At 38.1% G+C, this 23,383-nt stretch overlaps 1 protein-coding gene across 1 annotated transcript in view; it reads left to right on the top strand.

Moving 5' to 3' along the window:
• The window catches only part of TRIQK (triple QxxK/R motif containing), a 57,973-nt gene extending 44,716 nt beyond the window's left edge, over nucleotides 1-13,257 (top strand). The window contains exons 4-5 of the mRNA XM_079301570.1: nucleotides 184-269; nucleotides 10,195-13,257. Coding sequence (XP_079157696.1) covers nucleotides 184-269; nucleotides 10,195-10,308 — 200 coding nt within the window. The 3' untranslated portion in view covers nucleotides 10,309-13,257. The remainder of the gene's footprint in view (nucleotides 1-183; nucleotides 270-10,194) is intronic.
• The last annotated feature ends 10,126 nt before the right edge of the window (nucleotides 13,258-23,383 follow it).

The following is a 23,383-nucleotide window of genomic DNA, read 5'->3' as shown; positions in this document are numbered from 1 at the left end:
CTGTCCATGTTAGGCATGGTTGTTCACAGATTGAATCCCTGTGTTACACAGTAGATGTTTAAAATACTAGACTGTAGGATGTTTTTAATATGTTAAATCTGACTTTTCAACTGAAATAAATGTTCACTTTCTTTATATTATTTTTGCATTGTTTTCATTGAATATACGGTTTTTTTACTCTAGGGAAACAAGATTATAAGAAAACCAGGCCTATGTTAAGAGCTACAAGATTAAAAGCAGAGGCCAAGAAAACTGCACTAGGCGTAAAGGTAAAAAACCTCTTTGATAGCTCAAACCACCTTTGTGTTTATTTCTTTTCCCCATAGATGTACTGTGTGAATATTGATTTCTGAGAGAAATTGTTTATGACACTTCAAAATCTAAGTAGAATGCTAGAATCTAAAATATTTATGATGAGCTGCTTTTACTTAACCCTAAAATGGCTTGAATATTTGAAGTGCTGAAAGATTTTATGTAGTCTATGTCCTTGTTATGATGCATGCTTACTTTAAGGTTTAAAGTACTGTGTGCTTAGAAAATTGATGGTATTAAGGAGCCTGTCTACACACAGAACAAATTCTTTTAACTATTTCATATAGCTAGACAAATTGCAATAAACATTTCTCACGTTCCTCTTCTCACCCTATACTAGTAGTAATTTAAAGACTGGATTTGTTAAGTATTGTTAATTCTCAGCATTATTGTCTCAGTCTGCATTCTTGTGTACTGCCTCTGACTTGGAAAAAGAAGGCTTAACTAACAGCAAAACATACGGAAAGGTACTAAACTTTATTTTGAAAATGTTCCAGTTTCAGGCAGGTATGAAGTATAACAATTTTTATCACAGCTGTGAATATGAGCAAGAAGGACAATTAGAAATATTTTCTGTTATCTGCTACCTGGTGTGCCATCAAAACAGGATCTGTCTGAACACACATTATTTATGTTGTCTCCACTATTTTTTCCTCAAACTTAATTTTTAATCTAACTGGTGTACTATTAACTTAACAGCAAGAGTAAAACCTGAGGAAAATAAATAAGCGGATCCATTAACTGGGTATTCTAGTAAAAAAAACTTCAGAAATGTTAAAAGGAGAGCATTTTCTTGTTTCTGGCAGATGAGAAATCAATTTTTTCAAGTTATAGCTTATAGCAAATGCCAAGGTATTACTACCAAGCTGTAACAGCTGTTAGGCTGCCAGATGATGTATTTGGTTGTCTTCCAGAATTTGCTATTATAATCACGAAGCAGTGCTTTCTTTTTGCTCCTGATTGCTGATCTCGATCAAGCATTACTGTGCGGTGCAGTATGTTTTCACAACATAATCTCCTCAGTTAGTGCTGTGTGTCAGGTTTTAATGAGAAAAAGTGGATTGCCTTTTTTGTTTAAAGGATAGATTATTAACCTTTTGAGTTCCTTTTCCTTCATTTCTTATTAAATTTTCCTTTTTCTTTTCATTTTTCTTTCAATGACGTGACCTTTTAAAAGTGATGTTCTACTTCGAGACTTAGTGTGCAGCCTAATTCTTTTAAAATGTACAAATTTTTGCATGTCTTTCACAAGTGAGAAGAGTATGAGATTTGGTCCTTCAAAACCTGTTTCATTTCCTTATTTTCTTAAGTAATTCTTCCCTAAAAATGAGGGTGAATGGGAAAGCATATGTATAATCATATATGTAATGAAGATTTGAGTATTAGTGAATAAAGGACTTTTGCCATCAAGGTGCACATGTGCTCTTCAGGTCCTGAGTGGGTGTGTTTCTGGGATTCTCCTAGTTGCACTGTGTGATGTCTCAGGTTTGCAATTCTGCTTCTGCCTTAAAAAAAAAACAAAAAAACAAAAAAAACCAAAAAAAAAACCAAAAAAAAAACCAAGAGAAAAGAAAAAAAAAAAAATCTGCCTGTAATATATTTTTGTGCTTTTGGACCTTAAAAAAAAAACCAAAACAAACCTGGATCATCCCCAAATAGATCACAGTAATTTGTTTTGCTTCCAAATTGCTGAGAAAAGCTGACAGAGCTGAAGCAAGAAAGAAGGTAAGTTGTGCACCTTTCCTTCAGGGATTTTCTGTGTGGTAAGGAAGGCAGAACTTTTGACTGCATCTTTCTCACTGAGCCTGCTAAATACCAACAACCTCAGGCTCACTAAATGTTACATTACTTCTACCAGAACATGGGCAATTTCTGTAAAGTCTGCATTTCTGCTGACAGACCCCTCAGTGCTCAGCACAGAAGTGAGGTGTATTTAATGTCTTGGGGTAAAGGTGCCCCTCTTCCCACCCTGCAGTGACAGCTCTTCACCCTGCTCAGTCCCTGCAGCAGCAGAACTTCACCATGGGCAGTAGATGCTCCTGGAGTGTCTGCAGGGAAATCTCCTTCCTTACCCCTGGGGAGGCTGCTTAGGTGTCAAGCCCTCCCTCAAGCATGGCTTGTTTTGCTCAGTCCACCTGTCCAAGTGCTATCTTTTTACAATTATCCTCCACAGCTATCCTAAATAATTCTCTGTTGTTTTCTGGATAGTTTTTGAAATAATTCTTGACAACTTATGTTTGGTATGATGGCAACTGGCAGGACAGCCAGAGAACACAATTTGCTCTTCAGATCCCTTGACCACTTGTCCCAAGGCCCTGAGGTCCCACTTGGCCATCCTTGGTCTTGTTGGGACTTTGTGTGTGTCCACTTGGAAAACCAGTGGGCAATAGTCAGTGGGCTATGCCAAGCTGGGAAGTTTCTTGGTGATTTCCCCAAGGCTCACACACCTCCCTATGGGCTGGGTCCATTTGGCATGTTGGACCCTCCTTTCCTATCAAAAGAGAGTCACCAATGACTACCACCCCTTTTATTTTATTAATTGAGGAGGTTTTCATGGGGTGTGGGTAGGTTGCCCTGCCCTAGGCCCCTCCAGCCTAGATGGATCTTCATCCACATTCTCATTCCCTGGTTCTCAGATTCCAGGACCTCATATCTGTTGTTTAAGGGCACCTGGAGAGGTGAGGTAGGTCAGGAGGGAATTCACCTGCCACCCCAAGCAGAAACCCATTTTCATTCCCCACTATCTCTTATGAACTCCTCCTTTTCCCTGGAATTAGTAATGGTGATAAACAACATGATTCACCTTCCAAAGGCTGGGATTTTAGTCTTTTTTTTTTATTATGTAGGTCCTAATTCTGTGCTGTAGCAGTTGATTAACTTCCATCTGTGTTGAGAGGAAAAAGTGATATAGCTACAATGCAATGTAATAGAAATGTCCAAAGTTCTTGTAAATCTTTGAGAAGAAACCAGACACATACATGTGTTTGGAATGTATTTTATTTGTGTATATACATATCTATTCAGTACATGATGCAGTATGCAGCATTTCAAAATAAATTAACCTTTTATTATAAAAAGTTAAGTTGAAGCTAATAAAAATATTGTAGAGGGAGGATAAATGCAAAAGTATAAGTTCTCTGGAAAAGGGGAATATCTTTGTAGTTCTGTGAAACACAAACTCACAATAAGCTAATGCAATAACCACCATACAGCCACTTAAAACAATAGGCTTTTTAATGTCATTGATAACTCTAGGGTTGTTTTGCATTAGTGTCCTGAAGAATTTACATGCCAGGCTGTAAACTAAGACTTGGTATAGAATTTAGGGCAGGAAAAAAGAGGGCTAGATACAGTGAAGGGATTGTATTCCTTAATTTCTACAAGGATAATGAAATTCAATTGTTGTGTATTTCACATGAGAGCTGACAACATTAGCTTAAAAAAAGGCCCTATAAATGACATAAAACTTTTCAGAACCAATCCCCCGGAGATTCTTCACATTTCATCGCTGGCATGCTAATTAGCTTGTCTTGTCAAACTTTGATTGCCTTGTCATTTTAATGCAAGGTTTAAAGTAACAAAGTTTCTTTCAGTCACTGGCATTTAGTACTTTTTAATTTCCCCAATGAGGGATTTTTATCTGTGTTGATAATGTCAGAGAAGCAGCTGAGCACTAATAACTATCCAAAGTTAGTTCAAGAAGGGTGACCATGCTAGTACTTGGTGTGTCATATTTGCTCTTTAAACATGTTTAAAAATTAAATATTGTAGCAGAGCTATTGAACTGGATCTGTTTATATATGTGACACTAATGTAGACAGTGCCAAAATACATTGTGTCTCTTGGAAAAGCAGGACCCTGTCTTGAGAAACAGCTCCAAGAGAAAGCAGTATGCTATATGTCTCCTGGTATTTGGATAAGACAAAATTCTTTGTAGCAGGACCAAAAAGGGAGTCTCTGAACTTTCTCTGGGTCATTTTGTTGGCCCCCCCACATGGGGTTTTTGCTGGTGGAAGCCCAGTTGTTCATCCTTACCCAGTAGAGCAGGAAAGCTTTCCACCACTGCTGCTAGCTCTGCTCTTGTTGGATGAGGAAAACATGCCAGCAGGAGAGTGACAAGCAGAAAATGGTTTGAGGTGTGAAAAGTTGGACCCCAGATAGCTGGAGTTTGCTATGCAGAGATTGAAAGTTATGGGTGTTCTTGGGGAGAGATTTTTTTCACAGGCTGCAAGAACAAATCAGTGGTCCATGCAAAACGTGATGAAGTTTTCTCTCTTCTCTAAATGTAGGCACAGATCTTAACAGTAGTATTTGCAAAGTACTTGCAAAGACATTATTGATTGCAGAATATCACTCCACAGAGAATTAGTAGCAACACAGTACATTGATTCAGGCAAGAAAAAATGTTTCCTAAACAAAGTGAGAACTTACTTAAATAGAATGTCTGTCATTCTTTTGCATATCTGCTTAATCTGTTCTGTAGTGAGATACCTCACTATGGAGATTTTATCTCATCTGGAACAAGTTAGATAGGAATAGATAACAAGACATTCCTCATGTATTTTAGCCAAGGATATTCTCCAATTTCATACTGTTCATAATCTGCTAAGTTGGTCTATTACATTTGCCAAGATGCAGTTTCATAGCTTTGTAGAAATTAAGGCCACAAGAGACTATTAGATCATTTGATCTGCACATCTATATGTTACAGATCATAAAATTTCATCCAAATACTTTCTGCAAAGTCTAAGCACTTTGTAATAGCCAAAATACTGTGTCTTCAAAACTTATGTATCTCACAATATGCAGAGCAGCTTAATGTGTCACCAGTGAATAAAGCGTGATATTCCCAGTTATCCTTGGAGTCAGACTTTGACCTTGACATGAGAGGAAAGGGAAGCAACATGTACAGAGAAGAACAAAATAAGACCCTTGCCTGACCTGAACACTAAAGTGTCATAATCATGGTGGTTCTACATGTGAAAAAGATGCACCAAGCAAAATCTTCAAAGGATTTTCTGTACCAGCTTGGAGCAGTAGCCCATCTTTCTGAAGCCTTCTTATGTCTCTACTTAGGACCAGTCTGTAGCAGTTCAAAGAATAATCAACAACAGCAAAACCACAAAACCTAGAAATTAATTTCTCCAATACAATTGGAGGAAAATGCCAACATCAGAGAACTTCTGATGCTATATAAAAAAAGTCTGATCAGCTAAACATAGGGTTCTAATACTTTTGATAACCTGATTCTTCAGGGGTTCAGAATGTAGAACTGATCATGGAAGTTTTCTGAGTTTTCCTATGGCCTTGAAGGAGAGGACCAGCAAGGGGAGCTGAATTTGCTGCCTCCTGGCAGCCAGGTCCTCCTTTTCACACAAGCCCAAGTTGAAGTATTCTTTCTAATTGGTAAATAAAAATGTATATTTTTGAGAGAGATCAGATGATAAAAGACTCACATGTATGGAAGTCCATATTTTCTTGAAGAATGTTCAATCATTCTTGCTCCTAGAAAATGGCATCTTAGTTCAAGGCTGAACTTATCTAACTGCAGCTGGGCCTTGAAAGTTTGTTGTAAACAGGATAAAAGGACCCCACACTGTGAAATGGTTTACTTAAATACAGGTGTATATAATTACATGCTGTAACCAAACTACCTCTCATTCTTCTCTATGATAAAATAAATACTGGTCATCTCCCTGCTGGAAATCCCTCCACCTTTGTACATCCAGAAATCACACTGAGTTATCCAGGAAATCCAAAGACCTTCTTAGAGTCACAGTTTTTCAAGGCAGAATACTCCCCTTAGTAAGTGCTGTCTGCATCTTTGATACCTGTATATATTATTATGTGTTTAGCTGTTTTTAAATGAATCCTGTTGCTTTGTAGGGATATAGCCAGGTGATTTCAATGACTCTCTAATTGCACCTTGTTCTCATTATTTGAGACAACAGTGATCTTTCTTCCATCTGAAATTTTCACAGTAAAAAATTAGAGCCTAAAAAGTGTGGATGGAAGTTCATAAATTACTTTCGTTGCCTTCTGTTAGCTGTAGAATGCCCTGCATTAAGGAAGTAAACATTGATGTATAAATATGATTTTGTTGAAACTCTAAAACATGATCTTAGTGAATATTCACCTAAAGTCTTCAGTTAGGAACTATATGAGATAAAGATTGTATGTTCCTATAAATTTATTTTTACAGCTATCCTTGATCAACATGATTTTCTTTTCGTCTCTTTCCAGAAAGAGCTAGGAAGAGTTTAGCATTTCAAAGGGAGCAATTTGTGGTACTCTTTCACTTAGTTTTAAGCAGGTTTCAGGTAAAAAAGGTGTGAATCTCTTTGAAGGACAGTTAAAAAACTCCTCACTGACATTTCCTGGAAGTATGATGTTTCTCTAAATGTGTAGGATATGATGCTGCCATACACAGTGTCCAGATTTGTCTTATCATAGCTAACATTTTTCCTCACCCCTTCTCCTGATTAATCTTGTTTCCATCCCAGATCTGCCACTCGGTCAGGGTGAATTTGAGGACATAATCCAAGTATTTTGGCATGAGAGACATAAAACTGACCAAAAAATGATAGGAGAATTAAATCTTCATTATGCTGTAATGGTATGCATTTGCTTTATGAAAAGTTTCTGGAAAACTTACCAAACTGAAATCAGTAGGGTTCTACATATGTTATTCTACATGTAAGAGGATAAAATAGAAAAATCTGTTACTTTTTAAAGGATTTTATGGCTGTGCTTTGGGATTTGAGAGTAGGGATGTTGTTTCCTTGTGTTCTGTACCATGACATAAAAGGAAAAAAAAAAAAAGAAAGAAAAAACTCTCTGATCATTTTAAGTTTATTTCTATAGGACTTTTTCTCTACTCTTTAATTATTCATGGTGAAATCCTTTGAGTAAATGGGTTTTGCAGAGGATGATGGGGATGATCCATAAAGTGCAAGAGAAAGGGAGCTATATATGCCAAGCGGGGAGTATTTTAACATTTCATTTCTATGCATGACTTAAAATACAAACAGCAAGGCCTGAAAAGTATAAAACAAATTAAAATGACAATATATATCTGTTGTTGCAAATGGAGTACAGCGGTGTAGCATCTCATTTGCTATTTACCTTGCAAAATTTATGTTTATAAAAGTTCATAAACTGGATGCAATTCTTAAGAGACTGCATATCCCTTGCTGAGAGCCAGATGTCCTTTGTAAGGCCATTTATTTTAGATTTTTGTTACTCTGCCTTTTTCAGTAATTCAAATCTAAGTTTCTTGCATAATTCTGAAACCTGGAGTTTTAAAGAGACTTTTCTTTCCAAGGCATAATAAATACTGATCCACCCACCCATTTCCTAGTGCCTGTGGAAGGAAAATAGCATTGCAATCACAGTGTTACTCATTGTGAAATCCAGGCAGAGGAATTAAAGAACTACTTCTGTCAAAAAGTTACTGGGCAGCCTGAGAATGAAACTCAAGATTTTCCCCATTCCACTTCCTTTGACACAAATCTTTAATGCAAAGGTTTCTGAAAAGTTTTCTGCTGCTACCCACAGCATTTCATAAGAGAGACTGGGGAGAAGGGAGGGGAAAAGTAAAACTATTGTAAAACAGAAAGCGTGGGAAGTGTGGCATCCAAACAAGGGAAAAACTTTTTAATACTGGAATGAATTTGCTGTCTGTGTCAAGTGTGACTGGTGCCTGCATTGTATGGTTTTGTTGTCCACTCTCCTGAGCAGATGGAGCCTGCAGTTGTATGTCACTTGTTTATTACATCCTCTTAAGATTAGTAGCTGTGTGGCCAGATGGGTCTGGGAGCACAGCTGTGGATACAAGGAAATAAATGAAACCTGTCTGATACTGCCGTGCCCTTTTGTGAGATACTGACGTGTTGCAACTGCAACAAAGCAAAAATCACTTTTCTTTAATGTATGAGTGAATTAGATGTACTTTTTGAAAAAAATCAAATCATGAAATTGGGAGGATGAAGTTCAGAGAATGGTACCATTCTAAGAGGAAAATGTAGTTGAAATCTATAGCCAACAGCCTCAGAAAATTTACAGGAGCAATTTTAATGTGGTAAAACAAATTTAAAGTATATCTCAACCATTCATATAAAATACAAAGCAAGGGTTTCTATAGAATAAAGAATATGCTCCTATAGAACATATGCCAACTAGGCAGTAGTATTTCAAAATTTATTAGATGGCATATGTTGAATTATTGATCCAACATTCTGATAAACTATATAATGCATTCATGTAAATGCAAATTAAATGCTGTTCTATAGAAGAATGCCAGATTATGGGCTAGACTTTAAAAACTGAAATGCACAGTTTTAACTCCTTCATGTCAGTGGACACAATGCAGGTCACAAAGCCAACACCAACCTAGGATTGATCCCACAGAGCACACAAGAGGTACCATCTGCACTCCCTTCTGCTCTAAGGGGAGAAAGGGTCATTTTTGGGAAGAATTACCTGGCCTTTCTTAGAGGACACAATGAATCCTACACCAAAGGCAGATTCTGTCCTTGGACAGTAAAGGGTGTCTTGTTGTCTTAGTTCAGTGTAGGCATCTCCTTTCAGGTTCAATGTGACATTCTCTCTACCAATTCAGATCAGTTGCTATAAACTTTTTTTCTTCTCTCATTTCAAATGCACATTGGGATTGTTCTGATGCAATTGTTTTATAGCTTAATGTGAAGCTGAGAATTGGAGGGGAACTTTTGCTTCTCTCCTTACAAGGAGAGTGGGGTTTGGAGGTGCTAACTAAGCTTTGGAGAATCTCGAGTGCACAATTTTAAAAATTCATCATGATGATCAGGAGTCAAGCAGTAGATGTTAGCTATAGAGTCATACTTTCTGTGAGCTGAAGGGACATAAGGATTTTTCACAAATTTATCTTTCTTCTTTCATTGTCTAGCAAAATGAGAGTCAACAGTATTGGAATTGTGCTGTGCCTTACAGAAAAATAAAAACTTAAAAATGTGAAATACGGTTTCTTTGAAAGTAATAAAAATGAAAGAAATATAGGAAATAAAAGAAAAATAAAAAGGATTATTGTACTATAATTATATTTTTACAAAGTCCTGCCTTAATATGATAGGCAGTCACATAATGAGTATAATGCATATAAAACCATTTTTCTGCTTCTGAAAGCTGCCATAAATCATGTATACTTTGGAATTCTCTTTTATGTTAATTAAGGAAGATTCAGAAAGTTGCAATATTTTATGGGAAGAGAGGCAAGTGCAAATTGTTGTGCTTTTTGCTTTATTGCAGAGCATGAGAAAGAAAAGTTTTATCCAATTCTGAAGGAATTTGTAGTTCCATATTGTACTGCATGCCAGGAGGTTGGGAGGTAGAGGTAGCAATTTTCATTGACTTCCACCATACTGTGTTTGCTTCATTAAAAAATTACAAATTTGTTGGCAAAAAGCAGTAACATATTGCTAGAAAACATCAAAATTCACAGCGTAAATTCATAATTTAAATTTATGTTCAAAACTGTGATTTGTGAATTATGTCTTCTCCTTAAAAAAAAACAAAAAAAAAAAAAAAAAAAAAAAAAAAAAGAATAGGATAATAAAAAGGTTTAAGGCTCCTTTTTCTAGGTACAACTAAAGATTTTTAAGCTAAATGTCCTCTTTCTGATGGTATACCAGACTCACCAAAATCTTTATCTAGTGAATGGATTCTACAATATTTGAAATGGTGACTACAACAGAGAATTCCTTAAAGCATCAATGCCTTATGCAATTATATATGTCTGGTGTTATTTTGATGTGCATTGTAGAAGGGAAAAAATATTTACTCCTGATTAATCTGAAAATATAGTATTATTCCTAACAGGTTTTTCTTTTTCTTTTATTTCCACAGGAAGTTGCCCTTGTCCTTGCAGCTATACTGGTATTTTTGTTGGCTTTCTATGCTTTTTTTTATCTTAATGTTTCCAATGAAGTTGACCTTGACCTGGATCCAGATGAAAACTAGCAGATGCAATGAAATTATCCTCAAGATCTCTTCAGCTTCAACAAGGCTACATAGGAACTTCACTGCACAGTCCCTTCACTACAGGACAGTAAACAATGCCATTTCTTGCAGTCTGAATTCATAAGGAAGTCTTGCAATACGTCAGTCACATTCCAGGTCTCCAAAATAAGAACACTTATGCCTGGCCAAGTGTGTTTGTTTAACACCAAAGCCAGGAGGAACAGTACAATACATGAAGTTTATTGTTTACGTTATTTTTTTCTCAGGCGAGGAACTTTGATGTCAAAAGACAGGTGCTACTATTATTATGGGTATTGATGCTGATTTCACAGGAGGAGCATCTGCCTTGACCAAATTTAGGAATCAGAGCTTCCTAATAACCAAATTATTTTTATGTTCCTTTCTGAAAAGAAAGCAGAAATACCAAATAAAACATTTTTTCATCAAAACCCCCTTATCCTTTCTCTCCCTTTTAATCCTTCCTATGCATGTGTGCACATGCATGAAGAGGGAAGAGATTGTAGGAAAAAATATCTTCTTACAAGCAGTCTGTCACCTTCTATATGGACTTAATTTTCTGTCATTCCAGATTCTGTGTGCCCATATATCTGCAGTAATCTTTTTCATTCTTTTGCCAACTGTTCAGCACACATGTGTTCTGTTAGAAATGGCACCTGGATGACAGAAGCTCTAACATTCACATATGCTTCTGAAACACAGTTCTTTGCCTCCTGTGCTGTCTGAACTAGTGTAAATAGAAAGTTTAGTAAATGTTGGTTTTAATTAGTGTATTGGTCTACTATTAATATAAAGTCAAAATTGTATTTTAATTATGCTCATCCTGATGGTTTTGCTATCAACTTGCTCTACCTGTTAGGGGCATGTTGTATAAAAACATTCCTTTCGAGCTATACAGGCATTTTAATCATCAAACTAATGTGAGAGGCAATAAGTAATAAGAAAACACTTTTTTTTTTTTCCTGGCATACTAATAACTGGTAAATCTTGGCTCCATTAGCATCCTTCAGTTCTTGCAAAGTGCCTTTCAAATTAGGCACTGTTGATAGCATTTTTGTTCTTTTTGATAGCCAAAAGCCACTTGAAGAATTTGGTGTGTCAGAGCAGCTGCAGGGAACTTTAAAATTCTGGCTTTATCCTGTTCTGCTTTGAGTTTGGCATATAACTGAGCTTGTGAATGTAGAGACTCAGTTTTGATCTTAAAAATGTGGTCAGTCCTTCTCTGACTGAGGTTCAGTTTTGATTCAGTTTGATAATAAGAACACACAGAGCCATTAGCACTGAATGTGGCAGAAAAGTTTTTGTAATTCTGGAGTTGGTGAACTAGCTTGGTTTTGCCTTTGACATAAATTTCAGAGCTGAATGTTAGTTTTAATTGCAACTGAGGTATTTACAGTCTTGTTCCTGAGATGCCTGACTGAGATTTCTTATAGTGATTTTGAAGACAAAGGATACAAATCACAGTAAATATTATAATATGAAATGCATTTCTTTTAAATTGACACAGTTCCATTATCACCACTTAAGAAACTTGGATCAATACAGTTAATTTTTAAAACATACAGTAACTATGATCATATACATTTATGAGTCTCTAAAGATCCACTTCATATGTGTCATAGTCTTCATTCACTTCATGCCATGCAAAACAACTCCTCTAGAAATTCAGAGTACAACAGTCTTCCAAAAATACGTGAAAGAGAAACATATATATGCAAATATATCTCATTTTCTAATTATGACTGTTACAGACAAATCCTAACATTTATGCATGCATATGACTTATTGTCCACTACTAGTCGTGCACATGACCAAACACCTCACAATGTGTTGAGTTTATGGTGAAGCATTATCTGACACAGGGCCCAACTTCCAGTGGAAGGAAAAGCAAATCAGAAGCAATCTCCTTGGATGTGATATTCCCTTTACTTCATCAGCACTCAACCACATGTCACAGGAGCTGCAGACCTCTCCTGCTATTTTACATTAGCAGTTTTCATGTTCTAGACATGCTGGAAGGATTGCTTCCTTAATGTCAGCATATAGGTCTCTGGGTCATGTCTGGTTTGAGAAAGATGTGTAGTTGCTCCCTTCATGCAGGTCTTGTCATAACCTGCTCTCTCCATTGGTCATATTAAAAAGCAAGAAATTCTTGCTGTCAAATTCATGAACATGAAGTTCCTAGACAGAACTATTTGATTTCCCATAACTATGAATCAGTCCAAATCTGAAATGTATATATATGTGATTCTGTTAGCTTCCCTGATGTGTGGCTTATGAGTCCATATTGCCAACAGTTTGCAGTTTGTCTATTGGCTTCATTTGGATTAGGTATTTTCATTTGCATGAAAGATCATAGAATCATGAAATCATTTTGGGTTAGAATGGATGCAAAAGATCATCTAGTTCCAAAACCTCTCTTCCATGAGCAGAGACACCTTCTACTAGAGCACATTGTACAAAACCCTGTCCTGGGCTCAAACACCTGCAGGGATGGGGCATCCACAGCTCCCCTGGGCAGCTTGTTCCAGTGCCTCACCACCCTCAGAATAAAGAATGTTTTCTTGATGTTTAATCTAAATTTACTCCCTTTGATATGAATCAACTCCCTCTTGTGCTGTCATTACATGCTCTTGTATAAAGTCCATCTTCTTTTTTGTAGGCTCCCTTCAGCTGCTAGAAGGAAATTCTCATGTAACAGGAAAGTTTCTTTTTGCTTAAACTGGGTAGATTTCTGTTCAGTGTATGTAGCAATATATGGTAAATATTGCAGCAAATACACTTCTCTTATCAGTACAATAATTCTTAATGGAACATGTGGCTTATTTTGCCCGTAATTACATCTGAGATTGAAATATGCCTTTTGGATTTTGGACTATCTCTCTTTGTATGAGTTCTTCGGTGCCTATTTTATTAATAAATGGGTTTTTTTTTTCCATTTCGATTATCTTATTAGTGTTGAACACACTGAATTATGCATACATTTGAAAGGACATTAAAGCAATCTAAACAGCACAATGTTCTAAAGCAAGCCCTGGTATCTGTTTTAGAATATCTGGATTACCTTTAGGCAGTTCTAGCCACTAAACTCACACTAAATCTAAAAGTGGCCTATGAATACTTAAAAGACAATGTAGAGAACTTCCTTTGGCATCCTACCCAATACTAATAAATCAGATCCCTTTCTGGAGTTGATCCATGCAGTTCTATAACTTCAGTCATACAAGACTTTTTGTATTATAGAATTAATAATTCTGTATGCTTATTTCAAAGAAGGATTGCTGTTCAAATAATTTATATGGCAAACCTGGCTTTATGAATTCTTTCAAATATATTCACCTGAAGGAAAATGTAGACATCGGTACTTGCCTTCTACTGGAATAAACCGTGTTTCTTTCTAGCAGAGGTTGTGGAGGAGATGCATATACTGAGTCCTTGTGCTGTGGGTGGGAGCAGATGTCCTGTCTGCAAGAATCTCTGACTAGGAAGGCATGACAGTATTCCAGCAATGATTTTGCTCAGTAAATCTTCCCAGGTGGTTTTCCTTTCCTCTTTCATTCTTAAAGCAGAACCAGCATGTAGACCATCTCAGGACAGAAACCTCAGTCTAGTATTTTTGCTAGTGCTTCTAGTGAACATTGCCAAGGAAAGGCTCTAGTTCTACTACCTAGAGTCCATAAACATATTTTACTGGAAGCTTAGGAGGCATGTTAGGCATTTCCCTAATAGACTCTAGAGATACATTTAAACTTTTCTGTAATTAAAGTTCACTGTTGCATATCATATAGACACCGTATGATTCAGAATCAGCTCCTTCCATGCATCAGAGCAGCTGTAGCAGGTCTGTAGCAGGACATGTAGACTGGGAGATTGTGCTACAACATCATTACCTGCTGTAAATGCAGGTGCTACAGGATGAGCAAACTCATCTGTTCACCTAGGTGTCCTCTAGAGCAGCTGACCTAAAAGTTTTGTTTGAAAATGTAGGTTTTGAACAACTCTACTAAAGGAAAACACAGTGAAAGACCTACAAAACTGTTCATGCCTCTTCCATGAAAGTTGCTACCATGGAAGGGGCTAATCTGCTGACTTAGGGCCAAGTTTTGAATGCTGCCATTTACAGAAGGAAAATGCTGCTAAGAGATCCCAGTAGAGTGATGGTTGATAAGGGATTGTCCCTGTAAGGCACAGCTGAGCCAGTTGGTGAAGGTCAAATGCATTCAGGATGATCCTCTGTAGAGAACTGCACTTGAAAAGCAGAGTAGGCAAGTTAAAGTGCCAGCAAAAATGATACTACAGATCTTGATCACAATACAAGTTCTACTTACAGTAGCATAGTAATTAGCGGTGCTTATGACTAAGAAAATAACAATATGGCACATCAATAAGACAGCAGAAATGTGATGTTGGAACTGCATCCTAAAAGATTTTACAGTGGATTATGCCTGCACTTTGGGAAGTGAAGCCATGAGATGATTAAATTGGCAAAGTTTATCTGTGATCTTATGCTTACAATATTTTTCCCTAAAAGAGTCAGCAGCGATACTTTGCCATACTTTTCCCCATCATCCTCTTAGTTTGCTGTAATGCATTTTTGTAGATGTATTTCTTTCTACACATTTCCAAGAGTGAAAAAAAATTTTGCGGTTCATCAATTCATTTAATTGACAGAATCCTCTACTCATCCTTTTATCCCCCCTTAATCACAATCAAATTAGTGGGGAGACAGCCAAAATGTTAGGTACCAGTGTCTCTCAAGCAGATGTCACACCACTATTTTTTAGCTCGTTTAAATGAATAAACATGTTAAACTGTGAAGTATTACATTTTAGATTTTTTCATTAAAAAAATGGGACAATCTGTTTACTGTCCTTAATTGAGACAACAATCCTGGTGGTTGCCAGTTTTGGCAGTTGTAATGATGAACTATAAATATTGGGACAGACTAACTGATGATTGTGGAGGATAGTTCAAGTACAATACTCATTCTGCATGAATACTTTTTTCAGTGCTACATTTTTTTCTAGCTTCCATGATTGTTGTACTGGTTTTGCATGCTAAAAACAAATAAATATCTGACTAGTCAATCAATAGGCTTGATTCTGTTGTCTTATTCTCCATAGCTACATATAGCATAGAAAAACTGTCCCCCCTGGATCACAGTTCATGCCTTGCCCAAACTCTCCCTAAAAGGTGTATGTGCATGTTAGTTACAAATATGAGCTACAAAGAGCTACATTTCACTGAACCGTGGAAAAATGGAGCAACATAAAGATTTTTAGTACTCTTTTTGCCATTTCACAGAGATATTGTAGAAATTTAAAATAGTGCAGCCACAGGAGGTGAGTATGGAGTCTGGAGTTTGGTGACAAACAGATGTCATTTTTCTACCACAGAAGCAAGGCTGGAAGAAAATCAAGGCGAAATGGCCAGTTCTTCCAGGAGCCAACCACCTCTCAACTCAACATGTTGCTCAAGAACAGCTAAGTCTGATATCAAGTCAGAGCTACCACATCTTCTTCTTTTTCATAGAACAATAAAAGGGCCACATGGAGATAAAGGTGTCTGGAGCACCTCTATCATTTATTTAAGTAAGAAAGAAACAGGCTTTGGGGATTTACACAAAACGTAAGTTAGTCAGAGTAGTTGTTTCTGCCTTTATGTGTAAAAAAGTCACACTATGCCAAGCTAGAGTAGCTTTGTGTGTCTGTTACAGAGTTAAATGTAAATGTTCTGATACTGGCAATGTCCACATTTCTCTAGAGGCACCTACTCCTGTGAGACTGTTAGCAGAGGAGGGATGTGGAGGGAAATGGCAAGGGAGCCATTTTGCTGATTCTGCACTCCTAAAGTGTCTCCTGCTCAGTGGGGAACTGCTGGTGTTTAGAGAAGGACTGGATTGCTTTGGACAGGCTACAAAAAGAAAAGAGCAGAGCTTAACCTACAGGGTGAGTCTCCTACCATTACTGGTGCCTGATTTGTTATCACAATTAAATAGAAGTTAAGACATTCAGCATTTTCACTTTTATTTATTAGGTTCTTAAGACAGTGCCAGAAAAATTCTTTTATTGTCCTTTTGAAGCTGTTCTGCATACTTGTTTTGCTTACTGTCTGTGGGACTCCTGTCCAGTTGAAGAGTGCCACACTCACGCCTACTGCTCTTTTGTAATATGAGACCTGGTGGCTTTTCCTTTTGCAGGGAGGGGCTGGGGAGTGACCTGCCTTCTCCCCTGCTCCCACCTGAAGCTGAAGAGCCTCAAGTCACCGTACTGTGTAGTGCAGTCAAACTTCTGTTTTGGTGAGGACAGCAAATTGTGAATTCAGGACAGTTTTATTTAGCCTTTCCTGCCTGAGGAATCTTTAGAGCCGCAAGTGTGGTGAAACTCCAAGAGCTCAGGTTTTTCCCTACTTCCCTTTTGATTACTTCCTTCAACTTAAGATGACCTAAGGTACTATGTTTGCTTAAGGCAGGGCTGTTTTAACACCAGTGTCATGTGGTTTTGCTGCCCCAAAGAGCTCATGACTGCAGGTGACCATGTTTATGTTTATCTGTTCATTAATCATAGCCTCTCTTGAGCTGCTCTTCTCAGGCAGTACTCTGCCTTTGAACCACTCTCTCTCTGCTGCTCCAGTAATGCACTAAACAGAAAAGAGAGTAGAGTGCTTTTTCAGATCATTACCAAAGCCACAAATTAATTTAAAGTTAGGCAATATATGTGGGAGCATTCTCCCAGTGCACTGTATAGATGTTTATTTTGAAGAGCAGCCTGTTCTTGTGAATTGTATTTGACAGTCCTGCACTTATACATGCAGGCTTCTCAGTTCACATTAAAATAAGTTATAAACATGACTCTCTTATTCATGAGACTACATCTGAATTTTTTATTTTCTCATAAACCGATCATCATCTGCCTTTAATTAATAGAAGAGTGGCTTTATTTTTCAGTGGTACAGTTTGGTCAAATATAGCTTCTCATCTGAAATGTTACAGAATTATGATTACATCCCTTTGGTTGAGGATTACCTCAAAATAACAATTACTTGCAATATGTATGACTCTTTCTGAAGACTGGGATGATGAAATTTGGTAAATTCTAAACAGAAATATCAAATATATGACTCCAACAAGAGCAATTATTTTGAATTTTTTTCCTGTCAGCTGGCTTTACCTTCTATCTTTGAAAATTTTCAGTTTTTTGATATCAGAATGAAGTGGGAAATGCCTGAAGAACAAATTAAAGGACTGCTCAAGAGACTGTTCCCATGCATTATTCAGCCTCTTGTGTACACGTGGCTGTGACTGGGCTTATGTCAGTGTTATGGGGTGATGGAGAGGCAGCACATCTGAGACAGCCCACTTTGCTTGGGAATGTAGCACCCTCAAACCCACAGTGGCAAGTGTTTCTTCTACACTTTATTAGGTTCCTATGTACAGAAGAGACATCTTACTAAATTAATTCCTATCTACAGAAAAAGATTCTGTTTTATACATCGTTACAGATAGAAAAAAGGAAAAAATGTTCCTTATGAGCGAGGGTATTTGGAAATAAGAATCATTCCTGTGGCATGGGAGTTGTGCATAGACATCAAACATGTTTAATTAATTTAATTTAAAAGATAATACAAATACAGAAAGGAAGATTTCATTGATCCACTATTCCTTACAGTACAGATCTCTAGAATAATTTCCACAAAGCTCTTTCACCACTAGTTTAAGGGACATCATTGCCAACTCAGAATGAAAAATTATCTTGTACTTCTCAGAACTTAAACAAGAAAATTAGTGTATTTTTGTTAAACACTGAGTTACTCAATTGCTTTGAAAGGGTTTACCAGAGGGTATTTACAATAATGTATAAGTCAAAGTGATGCAGAATAACAGAAACAGAATATATAACCGAATTTTAACTAAACAGCTACAGAGCTGGCCTAGGGACCTTCAGCACTTTCTTGCTGCTTCCTTGCAGAGCCTTGAGGAACAGATCTGTCACATCCACTCATTGACTTTTATCCTAGTGACTTAATTTTCCAGTCATTTGTAAAAAATTAAAACTCCTTGGTATTGGTCTGGAGCAGGCTGGATTTGATCTTTGCACCTAGATCAGGTTTTCCAGGTTGCTCTGATCAAGGTTCTTCATCAGGTTCCTTCCAGAGAGCCTAAGCACTTTGAAAAGAGTCTGAGCAGTCTTCCATCAGGTGAGCAATGAGGTAACACAAGATGAAAACACTGAAAAACTGACACAACCTCCCTTAGAGAGAGAAATACTTGCTGATGTTGTCTGGCAGTGGGGTACACGATGTGTCAAGTTCTCTATGAAGGGAGGAGTGAGCCTGGGCAGACAGATCTCAGGATGTCAGCAGGGACTTGATGCAGATGTTCTGCCAGATGCTGCTGCTTATGGACTCCCTCCTCCAATGGCAGAAACCCAAGAAAACTTATGAGAGGACCCCAATGCAATCTTTTCATGAGTAAGATCATGAGAAGTGTTTCTCATGCTAAGAAGGAGAAAAGTTGTTCAGTTCATTAACAACTCAAGATTATAGGAGCTGCAGGTGCTACTATAAGCCATTCTTAGCCTAACAGCAAAGGTTCCTTTGTAAAGCTTCACAGAAGTCTATGCACATTGCAGATAACTAAACAATTTAATTCTTGTAGTCAGGAAATTGATGCAGCTGGAAATGAGAGAAAAAAACACCACAAAAAAAACCCCAAAAAACAAAAAAACCCCTAAATCCCAACCCCCAAAAATATTTCAATAAGAAGTATGCTAATTCTCTTCCAGAGGAACTACAGAGGCCTTAGCTCTGATGGAGTCTGAAGAAGGAGGCATGTACACTACTGATGTCTTTCTCTTCATGTGGTAGTCACAGGGTAACACATCTTTCCACCCAGCCAACAGGAATACTTTAATTAAGTAAAACAGGATTACAAAACACCAGGCTATTTAACTGCAGAAATAAAGTTTCAGGTCATTAAATTACAGCTTATATAGGTACCCCACTAGTACATCTCTCACAGCCAAATACCAAAAACAGATCCACCACATATTCATGCTCTGTCAAGTTCTCCTGTGTCTCAGAAGTCTTGAGGAATTGAGACTCTGTGAAAGATTTTGTATTGTGTTGGTCCTGTCATGAGGTGTTTCTTGACCTTAGCATGGGCTGAGAGATGAAGTTGGCAGGCTAATGAGAAGGAAAAAGAGGATAGTCTGTAAAAACCTCTACTTATGCTAATCTTTATTATTTGGAGCCAGATATCACAGCCGTCTTTGGAGGTGGAACTGGAATAAAGTATTTCAGGAAAGACACTGTTGCTCCTCTTTGAAAAGCACAGTAGAAAAAGCTTTGGGCCATCTATGTCCCAGTATAAGAATAATCAGTGATGTGGAAGGCTGAATTGATGGTACTGAAATGAAGGAAGCAACCAGCAAGCAGAGCAGGCTCTTCTTCCAGAACCTCAAATCCACAGCAATGCCATGGCCTGGAGGAGCAGCAGTTCCTCTCCACCTGAATCCCAAGCCTTTGGCCAGTTCACTCTGCCTGGAGCTTGGGAAAAACAAATGTTGTGTGACCTTCAGCAGCAGTTATGCAGGGGGTCTCTGCAAGAATGAAAATTTACTCGCATGGAAGAAAAGAGCTTGGAAAACTGCTTAATACTCCCACCCACTGACACTCCCTACTTGTGAACTGTATCACTGCTTTTCATCCCTCTTACAAACAAAGTTGATTTGACTAATACTGCTAGGTTCCTAATGACTTGCTTTTTTGATATATGGCAGCTGCATTAAAGGGGGAAAAAAGCCCATGCAGGGAGTGGTTTGGTTCACTGTGGCTGGCACAGAGATGGCTGCAGTGTCTCTGGCAGGACAGCTTGTTTTGGGGAAGGACAGTCTGGTCATGGTTACACCATCATGGCACATTTCTCTTACTGGTATTGCCTGCTCTGAGAGTCCCTGCAGGGCCAGAGCAGCTGATGTGTTCCCTGCTGCTGCATCAGCCTTCCAGGCAGCTTTAGTATTGACAGGGATGATCTCTGCAGTGGACCTGAGCAAGCAACACCATGGAGACAAAGCCAAGTCAGGAATGCACATGGCAGGATGAGCAGAAGCCACAGGGGACACAGAGCCTAGATTTGCTGAATTGTCGGGAGGCTGGTGTCTAAATCCTACTCTGGTCAGAAATTAAGGGAATATAAAGGCTGATTTGATTAAGGGCAGATTCTCAACTGATCATCAATGTACAGTGAACTGGGCACACCAGAAAGTCTCTGTAGAGCAGAAGGCAGTCTGGAGTTGCAGATGTGAGATTTTGCCACCAAAGGGCCACCACCCACCAGCAGTTCTGCTGCCAGTCCACAGTGGAACCACAGGTGACCTTTTCAGCAGTGTGTCTGGTACCACACTGACCCACTGCATGCCTTGGCAATATTGAATTTACTGGTGGGTGTCCTTGGCTGTGTGGTCTCTGGAGGGCTGTGTCCAGCTGCTCCCAGGCTAGCCCAGGTTTGCTGCCTGTGTGAGGGACAAATACACAGGATTATGCATCATATTGAGCCAAGCAAGACTGTGGACACATACATAGAAGCATAGGATGGTTTGGGCTGGAATGGACCTTAAAGATCATCTAGTTCACATCCCTCTGCCATAAGCAGGGACACCTTCCCCTAGACCAGATTGCTCAGAGCCCCATCCAACCTGGCCTGGAACACCTCCAGGGATGAGACATCCACAGCTGCTCTGGGAAACCTGTTCCAATGGCTCACAGTGCCATCCTCACAGTAAAGAATGTTCTCCTAATATCAAAACCTATCCATTTCCAATTTAATGTCATTACCTCTTGTCCTATCTCTAGTGGTATAAAAATTGTAAATTTTCTCTGGCATAATTATAACCTTTTTGTATATGACTTGTGATTTGTTTTTTTCCAGTGTTTTTCACACCACTGTATCTAATCACCACTGAGATTTTAGCAGAGTTCTGGGAGACCATGTCACTTTCTTTCTCCCACATGCACATGTGTTTTCTTGGGTTGCATTAAATAAGATGTTTTGCACTCACTATATTTTGCAACAAGTCAGTATAGCAGAGTTGCAACTTCTGAACTGTGCTGAACTGAAAATACAGGAAAAAGACTAAACCTAGACCATTATTTGCAAAAAAATGAATTTAATAATATTCATTATTTAGTCACTGATAAAAATACTTATTTCTAATTATTAAATCATTAATAATTTAAATACTTCAAATATCTTTAATTAAATCCACTGTGCTGAATAATACCAAATTCATTAAGATGAAAGTGATAGGTTGGGATGTAAAGAGTCTTTCACTTCATTCAGTGCATGGTGCCAACAGCCTTCCTCCTGAAACCTCCTCAGGATATGTTTTACAGCCATAGGAAGTTACAGTGCTGGGGTTTTTTGGTCACAGCCAGGCTTTTCCTCCCTCCAGTATGGTGTTGGGGTCACTGCACAGCTTAAGGTTTTGACATTAGGTTGAAGCAAAACTCAAAAACCTTATAATTACTAAACACTATGTAGGACTTCTCTGAAGCAAAGGGGGTTTATCTGTTGTTTTCCTACAAACCTGAACTCAACTACTTTCTCTTTCGTTATTACATATTAGTATTTATTCCTTCTCCTGATCCTAATCTATCTTAACCTTATGCAATCTATTGTAACCTTACCCATATTTGAGCAGATGTTGTGATTCATTCCAGAGGTGGCCACATTTCAGTAACTGAGTGAAGTGGTCCCACTGCATCATTTTACAAAGTTTGTAGAATTATTTAATGGAAACATTTTATTTAAATGTAAATTATTCTACTATTATTATCATGATCATCACCATTGTTATTACTGTCATTGTCATCAACTGCTAGGGGTGAATACTAAGAATTTTTCTATCCACATTATGAGTAGAAAGAAACACACAGGAATACAGCAGAGGTAATTGTCTACCTATTCATTAGTGTGAATGGACTCATAGTTTACTATCAGCTTTGTATTTTTTTACTTCACTCAGGTAGTAGTGAATGTAATGAAAGCAGATTAGAGGTATTTGTCTGAGTTCAGTAAACAAGTTATTTTAAACAAATTTAACATGAATTTTACATTATGCCTTAATTTTTTTTGCAGACTTTGTTATTCCTTTTTTAGGACATCATTACACTGGCTCTGTGAAGCCCTCAAGGAAATGTTTTACAGGTGCATCTTACCTGCTGTTCATTGTGATCAAATTCATACTGTTAAGAGCACGGCTGTAAAATGTTCTATGTGGACATGCATTACCTCATTACCTAAATATGGTGCATAGATTTTGTTCCTAATAAAATCTCTTAGCATTGTCTATTCTCCAGCAGTGGGGAAAAGTTTGTCCTTTGTACTTCTGAAGTGTGCTAGCCACTGGAAGAAAAATATTTGGAGTTTCCCCAATACAAATCCTAGGATTTAAGAGGATTCAGAACCAGTGCAGGTCTCACCCATCACAACACTCTAGCACTGATGTATGCAATTTCTCAGTCCCTGACCCTTGGTTGGGTGCCCAGGGTCCATGAACAGCACATGGACGTGCTGGAGGGTGGAGCATACGTGATGACAGGACATAGAGATGTGGAAGTCAGGAGCCTGTCTGAAATCCCATGCCCTTCCCCACTTTGGAATGGCTTTTTAACTGGCTTTTAAATTTCAGTGCCATTGAAGAAGAAGACTTGTCCATTTCCCCACCATCTGAATGCTCTCTTGATGGCAGTAGGTGCCAGCTCTGTCCAAAGTAGAGCACCTGTTGGATCTCTTAATCATGGTCCTGATGGAAATTACCATTCCTTTGCTGTGAGAAGGGTTGAGAAAATCTGACAATTACTTTCAGGGAGATGAAATCTTCTGACTAGAGGATATCACAAGAGGAGTATGTTCCTCTGGGGGTCCTGATCAGTGGAAAGCTGAATGTGAATCAGCAGCCAGGAGGGGCAGCCCTGTCCTGGGGGGCATCAGGCACAGCATGGCCAGCTGGGCAAGGGAAGGGATTGTCCAGCTCTGCCCTGCACTGGGGCACTCATC

Source organism: Erithacus rubecula (assembly GCF_903797595.1).
Source record: "Erithacus rubecula genome assembly, chromosome: 3".
NCBI classification, from domain to species: domain Eukaryota; kingdom Metazoa; phylum Chordata; class Aves; order Passeriformes; family Muscicapidae; genus Erithacus; species Erithacus rubecula.
The sequence above is the reverse complement of the archived record's forward strand: the minus strand, read 5'-3'. Positions and strand labels throughout refer to the sequence as shown.